Here is a 12,187-nt window from a genome sequence, read left to right on the forward strand (position 1 = left end):
AGCTGTTGGTGCCGCATGCTTTGGTTTAAAAATCCCCAAATAAAGCAATCTTCCATAGGCCCCGAGGAAGGAAATCAGAACGGGTGCAATTTTGCAAGCACCCTGAGCAAAGCAGATTGGAAAAATAAGCTTTTCATTACGGTTTGCAGGCCCAGTCACAACGGATGAGGCACTAGAGCTGGAAAACATTATCAGGAAGCTTCCCTTACTTATCTTGGACAGGCATATTTTTCCTTAAATTTTCAAGCACAGGAATCGAAATGTGCAAGGTCTCCTTTTAAAGCAGGTTAACCGGAGCCTGCCTTTTAACGTTCACACCACATCAGAGGCTTGCAATTTTGTTCCTTGCTCGGGAGCAGAGGTTTGCTTCTTATTCAATTGATGCAGCTCATGGGCCAATCTAGATATTGAATCTTTGCCTTAAATGTGCAAGTATTTTTTTTTTTTAATGCAGCCTCAAGGGGCCTGAAACAATGCAGAAGGTGTGGATGGGGGTGAGCGGGAAAAGCGGGGAAGGATTTAACTCTTTACTTTCCTGCTGTGGGCTTCACAAAGATCCTGTTCTCTGAAGCTGGCATTTGCTTTGGGAGGAAATCCCCACACTGGTGCCAATGGGGAATTCTTCTCATGCAAACACCAGGCTTCAAAGGAATTTCCCCAGGAGCACAACTGGGGAAGGAATGGGTTAAAATCCACACACACAAACACAAACACCCTGAGTCTGGAAGTTTGGCCTTGCATCTCCTCCTTATTATAAAACATCACTTTGACAAGACAGGTTTGAAGGCTTCCTGTCGCAAACTATTTTTCACAAGGGCTGCCAATTTTCTTTTCTGCTAAATCTCCTTGAAGAGCTGGGAGGGTGGTGGGACTCTGGACCCCTCCAGATTGGAGTTTCCCGGCAGGTGTCATCTTTGGCATGTCACCAACGCAGTAATACTGCATTAGTGGTGGGTTTGTACTGAACTGTCCACACGTCATTCTGCTTTAGTAGCTTCTCAGCGATGCTTCCCCAATGTTATTGCATTACAGTGGTACCTCTGGTTGCAAACGGGATCCATTTCGGAGCCCCATTTGCAACATGAGCAGAACGCAACCCACATCTGCATGTGCACAGGTCGTGATTCGCTGCTTCTGCACATGCACGAGGGGCAAAACCCAGAAGTAACCCTTTCTGGTACTTCCGGGGCACCGCGGGACGCAACCTGAAAAGATTTAGCCCTAAGCAAACATAACAAGAGGTATGACTGCATTGCCATTTGGAAGGGCAAGTTTTTGCTGTTGTTGTTATTCAGCAACTGGACAGTGGCAAATCAGCCATACACCTCTCCCGCCAACCCCGCTGCACAGCAAAGACTGGTGCCCATTGGGTGCTCAGTAACTGCAAAATGCTAGCAGTCACAGCAGGGTTGCTAACTCTTTAGCTGGGCTTTCAACAGTAGTTTGGGTAACACCAGTTTCTGGGCACAGAGATCCATGTTATCAGCTGGTCTTTACAGCTGAAGCTGCGGTTAAGACACAGGAATCATGTGGCACAGCTGTCACATGGAAGGTAGATCAAGTTTGCTTTCTCCAGCTCGGAGGGTAGGACTCAAACCAATGGCTTCAAGTTACAATGAAGGAGATTCCGGCACAACATCAGGAAGAACTTTCTGACAGTTAGGGTTATTTGACAGTGGAAAGGTCTCCCTCGGGAGGTGGTGGCCTCTCCTTCCCCGGAGGTTTTTAAGCAAAGGTTGGAGGGCTATCTGTCAAGGATGCTTTAGCTGAGATTTGTGCTGTGATGGCCTGGGACTCGAACTCGGAACCAGGGGAGTCTCAGTCCGCACCAGATCCTTTGCCTCAGGCATCATCTGAACCAAGTCTGGGGCCTGATTCTGGAGGGCCCCAGTGTGCACAGGTTCCTCTGCAACAAACACCAGCTGGGCCAAGTCAGGGGCCTGAGCCTGCCCTGGATCCAGATGCGAGGATGACCTCGTTGCCTTCAGCTGGGCCATCACTTACAGCTGCTCCACTACCAGTTGGATCATGGGAAGCGGAGGCAGCCCCTGGGTCTAGTAACCCACCAACGTCTCCTGAGCTGCAGGGACTAAGGTCTGAGAGAAGGAGAGACCTGAGTACTCGCAGGAGGAGTGCTCGCCTTTGGGCAAAATGGGGAGGTGAGTCGCTGAGGGATCAGGACCGGCTGTTACCCCGACAAAGATAAAAGGCTGTCGGACCCCGCCCCCAGGTTGCGGGAGCAACATTGCTGTTTGTTAGAACCTGCCTGAGACCCTGTGCCTGACCTAGCCTGGTTTACTGCCTTGGCCCTGTCGGACTAACTCCTCGTGGAAGCCTTGGATTCGGGACCGGACCTGGACCGCGTTGCTCAGGTTAACCCCAGGGCCCAGCACACCTGCCTAGATGACCCTCAGGGTCCCCTCCAACTCTACAATTCTATGATTCTATGGTTTGACTTCACCCCCAGAGGCATACTCCACTGTCTCTCAAGACAGACAGATGCCAACAAGTAAGGGATGACAGTCATTCTTTGGGAATGCAGGGTGTGGAAACTCCAGGTGTTGCTGGACTACAATGCCCATCAACCCTGACCATTGGTCATGCTTCCTGGGGCTAGTGGGAGTTGTAGCCCCAGAATCTGGAGGGCCACAAGTTCCCCCAGTCCTATACATTGTCTCCCCAAAAGAAAACTTTAGCATAGCCAATGAGAGAAGAGCAGAAAGAACCAAGGCGATTACAACAAACACATTCAGAAGAGGGTGAGTTTGAACTTAATTTTCACCATTCAGCCAGCCTTCCATCCTCCAACCAGTGAGGGACTGTGCAAGTTTAAAGCATGGTTTAAAGGTAGTGTTAGAAACTGAGATATAGAAGCTAGACTCCAAATGGCACCTTAATCATACGTTACGGTCCCAACAATGGAATGTCTATTTGCCAGGGGGGTTGGGGTCCTTTTCCAACCCTACAATTCTATGATCTCAACTACACTGCTTGACTATAGCTTGCTCTTACAACAATTCTCTCGTCCCAGTAGGCAAGGAGGAGAAACACACACAAAGGAATTGGACATGCTATTAACTATGGACTAAGGCAGAGGTTTGTAAACTGTGGTTGCCAAGCTGGCACCCACAAATCTCCAAGTAATCGCAACTGGACCTGTGCCTGTAGCAAAACACGCCTGGATAGTTTTGAACACTGGCGAATGTGAGATGTGAGCAACATCCATAAAGTGCGCAGTTGGCAGAGGCTGGTTTGAAGGGGTTCAAAGGGATCTGGCTAAGGGAATTTGGAAACAAAAGTACAGGGCACCACAGAAAACACACCAACACAGGCCGTGTGTCGCACCGTGCATTTAAAGCACTTTTGTGATACTGTGTGTGATACAAAGTGCTTTTATGGTATCACAGCCCTTTTAAGTATATGGTGTGATTATGGCCATAACATATAATCATAACATCTTACGCATTATAGCAAGTTGTGACTTGAATGTTTGGAAGCCAAGATTATATATAAATACATTGTTTCTTGGATGAAACCCTAAATGTTTTCTAAAAGTAGAGTTTCAAAAAGAAGAATTATGGAGATTATCTCTGTTAAAGGAGGAGTGTGAAGAAAAGGCAGTTGAGGAGAGGTGAAAAAGAAAAGTTAGAAAGAGATAAAGAGAATTCTCAGAACTGTAGTTTGCAATGGGTGCTGGTAATTGCAGCTTTGTGAAGGATGAACTATGGTATTATGTATTGTATTGTATTGTATTGTATTGTATTGTATTGTATTGTATTGTACTGTACTGTATTGTATATTTCTTTTACTGTAAGTCGCTTGGAGACCTTCGGGTGACAAGCAACTAATAAGTTTAATAAATCATCATCCTTTGTGACAGACGCAACCTGCATATAAGAGGTAGCCACTCCGCAGTTCTGTGCGTGTCCATCATGTGTTCTTGCAAGCATGCAGGAGATGCATAAGTTCCTACAAGAAACTGGTACCCACATCCAAGATGCGCTCAGTGCAAACAGCCCTTAGGAAATTCACCTTTCTGCATGCGTAAGAATGACAAATTGTGCGGTGGAGTGGAAAGGTAAAGGTAAAGGTACCCCTGACCATTAGGTCCAGTCATGACCGACTCTGGGGTTGCAGCGCTCATCTCAATCTATAGGCCGAGGGAGCCGGCGTTTGTCCGCAGACAGCTTCCAGGTCATGTGGCCAGCATGACCAAGCCGCTTCTGGTGAACCAGAGCAGCGCACAGAAACGCTGTTTACATTCCCGCCAGAGTGGTACCTATTTATCTACTTGCACTTTGACGTGCTTTCGAACTGCTAGGTTGGCAAAAGCTGGGACCAAGCAATGGGAGCTCACCCCGTCGCGGGGATTCAAACCGCCGACCTTCTGATCAACAAGTCCTAGGCTCTGTGGTTTAACCCACAGCGCCACCCACGTCCCTATGGAAAACAATGCAATAATTAAAACATGCCCAAGATCAGGTGCCATAGATTTAAATCCCTTGTCATCTAGTTCAGTACTGTCTACTCCAGTGGTTTTCAACCAGTGTGCGGTAGCACCCTTGGGTGCCTTGCGTGACCCTGGTCTCTATCCCTATTCCCTTTGCTCCCTTCCTCTGATGCCCTCTCATGTCTCTACCTCCCAGAGGCTTGCACAGCTGCTTGTTGCAGCAGTCCTTGCTATAAATAAGCTCCTCAGGCGAATGGTGCCTCTGGGGCTGGCCAGGGAGTGCTTCCCAGGCCCCTGTGGGCACCTCTTTGGGGCAGCGGGGACAATTCAGAGACCGGGGGGGGCAGCAGCATCTGCCTGGAGGACTCCCAATGAGAAGGAAGAGGGGAGGAGGCTGGGGGAACACTCCACAAGGGGGGGGTATTCGAAAAAGGGTGAGGGGCTGCCGGCTCTGCAGGCAAGGGGTGTCATAACTGGGTCCTGAGCCCCACAGGGGTGCCACGGAAAGAATGTAGTTGGTCAAGGGAGCCGTGAACCCAAAAAGGTTGAAAACCTCTATCTTGGATAAAATGACAGGAAGGATTTGAAAGCTGTGGGACCAGAGATCTACAGAAGATTGGAAGAAATATACAAACTATTTGAAGAGCAACTGTAATCAACAAATTACGCTAGTAGGACTACAAGAAGTTTTGTAAGGAGGAATATATGAAATATTGCAAAGAAGAGAGACATAGTGAAAGTAAGAAATGTAAATTTAAGTGAATAGATTGGAAAATTTTCAGATGTGATTGATGGAAGTCAAAAAAAATCTGTATAAGATATAAAAGTATGTTTAATAATTATTGAAAATGATATGAGAGGTGTGTGTGTGTGTAAAGGGGCCCCTGACCATTAGGTCCAGTCGTGGCCGACTCTGGGGTTGCAGCGCTCATCTCGCTCTATAGGCCGAAGGAGCCGGCGTACAGCTTCCAGGTCATGTGGCCAGCATGACTAAGCTGCTTCTGGCGAACCAGAGCAGCACACAGAAACGCCGTTTACCTTCCTGCTGGAGTGGTGCCTATTTATCTACTTGCACTTTGACGTGCTTTTGAACTGCTAGGTTGGCAGGAGCAGGGACCGAGCAACGGGAGCTCACCCCGTTGTGGGGATTCGAACCACTGACCTTCTGATTGGCAAGTCCTAGGCTCTGTGGTTTAACCCACAGCGCCACCCGGGTCTATATATATATATACATATACACATATACACCTCTGATGTACTCCGACTATCAACGACTCTGGGGTCTCAGATAGCTTTCCCCAACCCTACCTGGAGACACCTGGGGCCTTCTGCATGCAGGGCAGAAGTTCGTCCATTGAGCTGTTTTTCTCTCCTTAACAGAAAATGCCTGTCCAAATAGAAATGGCCGAAGTTTGGGAAAACCTCCAGGTTTTTCCATAAATTGGATGTGACAGGTGAGGAATGCATCATCATGGAGAGAATGCAGAAGGTGGAAGGCCTCTCTCCCTCACATAAAACTACGGCTTAGGGACTATCCAATAAACCTGAGTTGCAGAAAGTTTCAGGAAGAAAACAAAGATCCCAAAAAAACTCCCAAGGTACCAATTTATCATTTGTGGGCTGGAACATCTGGCTAGCCACTGTGAGAATAGGATGATGGATGAGATGGGAGTCTGATTTGATCCAGCAGGTCTCTTTGAACACTCTTGAGATACAGAATTCACTACCACAAGACACTGCAAGGTTAATCTAAGCTGTGATTCTGGTCTGAGAAGTTTCGTCTTAACAGGTCACTTATTCCCATTGTTTTAAACCAGAATAGATCAATGTTCTAACAGACAGCTGGCGAAAAACCAGTGTAGTCCCTTTTGCGATTGTGTAAAACTGATCGCCGGCACGCCCTTGGTAAAATCCTTGAGTCTATTTAACACAGTGCCAGATTTATATAGGTGAAACTTCTGTGCCACATATAGATGGAAGCTTGAGTTTGTTCAAGTCAGTAGGATCTTAGTGCTGTTACTTTAGTGGATTCTCCCATGTACATTTAAGGTGTAAATTTGGTACCAATATTGCAGAAGAACATAGCAAGAGCCCTGCTGAATCAGGCCAAAGTCCCAATTAGTCCAACAGTTGCCTATGGAAAGCTTTGCAGCAGCATCACATACCCTCTGAAGAGTGGGCTTGCAAAAAGACAGCGTGCAAGTATGCAATGAAAAATTAAAAGATTTTATTAATTCCTTTTTAAAAGATTCATGTTTACTAGCCTGGAGTATGAGTGCGTAATAAAAAAAAAATTAAAAGGTTTTATTAATTCTTTTTAAAGGATCCTAGTTAACTAGCTTGGAGTATAAGTACACAAGAAAAAAAATTAAAAGATTTTATTAATTATTTTTAAAAAGATTCTAGTTTACTAGATTGGAGTACATAATAAAAAAGATATTTTTTTAGAGACTCTAGTTTACTAGCTCAGAGTATGAATACATGATAATAAACTGAAAGATTTTATTAATTCTTTAAGGAAGATTCTAGTTTACTAGCTTTTCAAAAAGACTGAACACATTCACAGAGGCTCTCAATGGTTTTTAGCTGTGATAGCTAAATGGGGCCCCCATAGCCACAAGTCTATCTCATAGGAAAACAGGAAGTTGCTTCATATAGAGTCAAAACTTTAGCCCATCTAGCACAGTACTGTCTACCCAGGCTGGCAGCAGCCCTCCAGAGAGTCTTTCCCAGCCCTGCCAGGGGATGGTGTGGGTTGAACCAGGACCGTTTTGCGTGAAAACCTTCTGCTACGGGGGGGGGGGGGATGTCAACCCTTTTGCCTTCGTAGTCAGGCAGGAGTGCAAATACCACCAGCAACGACCAGATAATGTATCTTGGTACTGGATCCATTCCTCAGCCGTGATTTGACCACAAAAAACCTTCGGTCCAAGCCAAGAGAGGCGATAAAGCCCTAGCACTAGGATCTGCGCTCATCTCCAGCGGTGCGTGTGTGAAACCTGGACTTTGGGGCAGTTTGTGCCCATTTCAGCACAGCTCTCTGACCCTTAGATGAAAGAGTTTGGTCTGGGTGAGGGTTCGCCTATCCCCTCGCCCCATGTCTGCGGGATTGGCTGGTGGCCCAGGTGGGAACCTTGACTCGGCTCCAAGCAACAGAGTAAACGGCAAAGGGCAGGCCACGCGACGCAGACTGCATGGACGTTCGTCCAAGCCAAGGCTTCCCGTGGAGCAGGGAGACAGGTGCTGGCTGGCCATGCTCCAAGAGCACACTGGTCGGTGCGTCAAGCAGGGAACATGTTTTCCCCAGTCCTCCCCTCCAGCCTTTCCCCATGGCTGACATTAAGCATCTCCCCATTTCTCCAGGAGTTTTTCTTAATTAAAAAGTGGGGAAGGCAAACCTTGAACTGATCAGGAGCTCATGGTTTTGCTTAGCTAATTCCAAGGGCCTTGAAAAAAAAGAGTTGAATATGTTCTTTGGGCCTGTTTTACTCAGCCCTAAATTGTTGATTTTCTTCCCAGTGACTCTGACAAAGATACTGCCAGAGCCAATGTAGTCATTCTTATTCACATGGAGAGGGTTCAGCTTTCCCAGCTGTCTAATTGCGCAACCTCTGGCAAGACACATTTTTATGCCGGCCTCAGTTTCTCATCTGTAAAATGGGAATGTTTGGGGCCTGCCTTGCAGATGGACTACAGGGTGTGAAAATGGAATGTTCTTGTAAAACACTGCTTGCAAAGCACTTCATTGCTTTGTTGTTGTTTTAAAATGGGCCCACCCCATAAGAATCCTATGGTTTCCCTATTGCTCCCATTTTACAGGTAAGGGAACTGAGAATGAGAGTGGGAATGGGAATGTGACTCGCCTCAGGCTGCAGAATGACTCTGTGGCAAAGATGGGTCAGGAATCCTGGTGCCTCTATTCAACAGATCCTGATAGCTTTCACTTTAATTGAAAACACATGGGGTGAGGGTCCGTTCCTAATTAATGCAACATACCTGCTTTATAGGGACGTGGGTGGCACTGTGGGTTAAACCACAGAGCCTAGGACTTGCCGATCAGAAGGTCAGTGGTTCGAATCCCCGCGACGGGGTCAGCTCCCATTGCTCGGTCCCTGCTCCTGCCAACCTAGCAGTTCGAAAGCACATCAAAGTGCAAGTAGATCAATAGATACTGCTCCAGCGGGAAGGTAAACAGTGTTTCCGTGCGCTGCTCTGGTTCACCAGAAGCGGCTTAGCCATGCTGGCCACATGACCCGAAAGCTGTACGCCGGCTCCCTTGGCTAATAAAGCGAAATGAGTGCCCCAACCCCAGAGTTGGTCATGACTGGACCTAATGGTCAGGGGTCCCTTTACCTTTTTGCCTGCTTTATAAGTTGTGCACATATGATTTATAGTTTGTACTACTGTTCTTGTGCCCTTTTTACAGAGTGATCCTGCACAGCCAAAGGCTGAATAGGAAGAATCTGTGGCAGAGGTGAGGTCTGGACCCAGGAGATTAAAAATCATAAATTTGATGTATTGAGGCTGGGTTGGAAGCATGTGGGGCAGGGGAGAGAGATCTTCCAGAAACATCTGGAGGAGGCCAATTGCAGAGGAAGCAGAAATGAAAGGAAAACAAAGACTTGAATCAGCTCAGGATTGTCATTTCCTCTGGGCTGGGGGGGGGGGGGAGAAGGGCTACTCTCTGGGGAGGAGGGAGTGAATGATGTGGAGAGAAGCAGGAGGGAGAGTAAAGGGAGATGTTAACAGAGACATTGAATGCACTTTTATTACTACTACTACTAATAATAATAATAATAAAACATAATTATCAAAAAAGATATAGGGATAAATGAATGATACATGCAGATATGTATTCAGACATAGGGATAAATGTAAAAAGGTAAAGGTAAAGGACCCCTGGATGGTTAAGCCCAGTCAAAGGCGACTCTGGGGTTGCAGCGCTCATCTCGCTTTCAGCCCAAGGGATCCAGTATTTGTCCAGAGACAGCTTTTCAGGTCATGTGGCCAGCATGACCAAACCACTTCTGGCACAACGGGACACCGAAACCAGAGCAGTGCACGGAAATGCCGTTTACCTTCCTGCCACAGTGGTACCTATTTATCTACTCGCACTGGTGTGCTTTCAAACTGCTAGGTTGGCAGGAGCTGGGACAGAGCAATTGGAGCTCACTCTGTTGCAGGGATTCGAACCGCCGACCTTCCGATTAGCAAGCCCAAGAGGCTCAGTGGTTTAGACCACAGCGCCACCCTATACATTTATAGAGATAAATGTATTTCGATATAGACAACGTGCTATTGTTTATATGGACCATGAGTTGTGGGGGTGGCTGGGAGATAAATCCAACAACGTATATTTTATGAATTACTGAAAAAGGTGAAGGAGGGCAGCATTGCAAAACTCCAAAACTCCATCTGTTCCCTGGCCAAACCCTCTGCCAACAACCCAAGCAAGACCATTACACTTCAACCTCCCCCTTCCCCAGCAATTCTCTGCCACTTTCACACAACTGGGGCAGCAGACAGGGACGTAATCCCTGCAGTTTTGCCAGTACTGAATGTGGCATACTTTAGAGGTGGGTCCCAAGTAAGAAAATGTACATGTAGAGACAGTGACACAGACAAGAAAGGAGGGGGAGAGAGAGAACAAAAGAAGGGAGGTGTATCGATGAAGGCGTATCCGAGCTCCAGTGCGGTATAGCCATTATCGAGTGTTGCACTACGACCCAGGAGTCCAGGGGTCGTGCATTCAATAAATATGAACCAGAGGTCAGGGAAATAAAGGTGGGGGCAGCAATAATCTTTGCATTCAGCTTGTGAAGGCAGCACGTGGCGGGCGGAAACCGGCCACACAATTGTAGGCCAGACAGAATAGATCGGAAATTCTTGCTACCAGCTTTCCCTTCCTCTTGCACCCACCCACGCACCCCCCCCCCCAGCAAAAAACAAAATCTCCAATAGTACTCCTTGTAACTCCGTTATTCAGACTTGGCACAAGGGCAATACAGGAAGATGACAGCAGCAAACAAAAGAGAGGGATTGCAGTCTCAAGGCAAAACATTTCGGCCTGTCTTCTCCAGCTGCTCTGATCTGTAATCAAAGGGTGCTGTGCGGCCAAGGTGGCCTTCCTGGCACCCTTGCATCACCCTTTGATTGATTATGGCTTTAATATCTTTGCTTTGTAAATAACAGCATTCTAGCAGCCAGCGGAATCCTTCCACAAGGCTTCCGGAGCAAACTTGTCCGGCATGTCCTTTTCAATGCTTTGAAAACTACCTCTCCCGCACACAGCACAGGACTGCAGCCTGGAGAGTATTTATAAAAGGTCACATGCTTTATCTCTCGCTCTGATACAGATAAGCCCATCATTTCCATCCGCTCAGGCTGCCATCCTGCGGGAGTTCGTTCTGCAAAGCTGCAGTGTCACAACTTGACTTCGCTTCTTATGCCGACGAATTAGCTCGGGGTTACTGTTTTGGGGGAAGAGGGTCTCCAATAAAGGCGATGTAAAAATAAAACCATCCTACCCAAAAATTGATGCGCCCTTCCCTGTTTGTAAATCAGTATCTACTGAAGCCAGGAGGGAAGCTGGAAGGAAAGCTCTGCAGGGGGAAATGTCCTACGCTCCATCAAGTTTTTAATTTCTTCTTATCAATAAAGAAAGAGGAGGCAGGATTCATCCCGAGGGCTAGCCCCGGCCTCCTGCGAAGGAGCTGCAAGCGCGCCCTTCCCTGCTGCTGGGTGTCCCCGTGTGCCCTTGGGCTGCCCAGCTGCGCAGCTCGCCAGGGGTGCCCGGCTGGCACTCACTCACCTGAATTCGGCCACGGCGCTGCGGTTCCTCCGCCAGGCTCTGCCTTGCTGCAGCAGGACTCCCTGCACGACCTCCTTCTCGTCCGGCAGCCGGTAGACGGGGAAGATGTACAGCCAGCAGAGGACAAAGAAGCCCAGGGCGCTGGCGCCCACCGGCAGCCGGGTGCGGGGGCCTTTGCACGCCAGGAGACCCGCCGCCATCCTCCGATGCCGTTTCCCCGCCTTCCAGTCGCTCATCGGGAGCCAGCGGGCAGCTCCCGGCGCCGCAGGAGCCGCAGTCCCGACCACCACCTCATCCTCCGGGGGCGAAGAAGCGCCCCATGGCCAGGGCGCCGCCGCCGAAAGCAGCAGCAGCAGCAGCGCGTTCCTCTCCCTCGCCGATGCGCCCGGGCGCGCCGTTCCTTCTCCTCCTCCTCCTGGCGCTGCTGCTTAAAGACGCCGAGGAAAGGGGTGGGGGCTGCAAGGAGGAGGGAGGGCGGGCAAGCCCACGGGCCCCCCCATGGTTCGTCCGGCCTTGCAAAGCCTTCGCCGCCTCCCTCCGCGATTTCTAAAGAGGGAGGGAGATCCGAGAAAGAGAGAGAGAAAGCAGAGCGCAGCTCGCATGTGCTGCCCGGCTCGCTTTGCCAAAAGCTGTGCAAAGCGCAGCGGCGTCCCGACGGAGCGGCAACCCGCCCGGGTCCTCTCCTTGTCGGCTGCGAGTCTGGGGAGGGGAGAGGAGGGGTTGGGATCCTCGAGGCTGAAAAGCAGCGTAAGGAAAAGGGGGAGGGGGACAGAAGGGGGTGTGGCGGCGGCGGCGTCTGGCTACGACGCGCGGAGGCTCTGCCGGGTTCCTGCGCGCCACAAGCGCGCCCTAGCCAAGAGAAGAATGATCTTCTTTTCCCGTGCTCATTCACCCACAAATCACCCCCCCCGCCCACATAGAAAGGG

The 12,187-nt window shown here is 49.0% G+C and overlaps 1 protein-coding gene across 1 annotated transcript in view; it reads right to left on the minus strand.

The window, feature by feature from the left end:
* Window positions 1–11,962, minus strand: part of ST8SIA1 (ST8 alpha-N-acetyl-neuraminide alpha-2,8-sialyltransferase 1) — a 94,673-nt gene extending 82,711 nt beyond the window's left edge. The window contains exon 1 of the mRNA XM_081880135.1: window positions 11,262–11,962. Coding sequence (XP_081736261.1) covers window positions 11,262–11,497 — 236 coding nt within the window. The 5' untranslated portion in view covers window positions 11,498–11,962. The remainder of the gene's footprint in view (window positions 1–11,261) is intronic.
* Between the last annotated feature and the right edge of the window lie 225 nt (window positions 11,963–12,187).

The sequence above is a fragment of the Podarcis erhardii genome (assembly GCF_964252035.2).
Source record: "Podarcis erhardii genome assembly, chromosome: 10".
Lineage (NCBI taxonomy): Eukaryota > Metazoa > Chordata > Lepidosauria > Squamata > Lacertidae > Podarcis > Podarcis erhardii.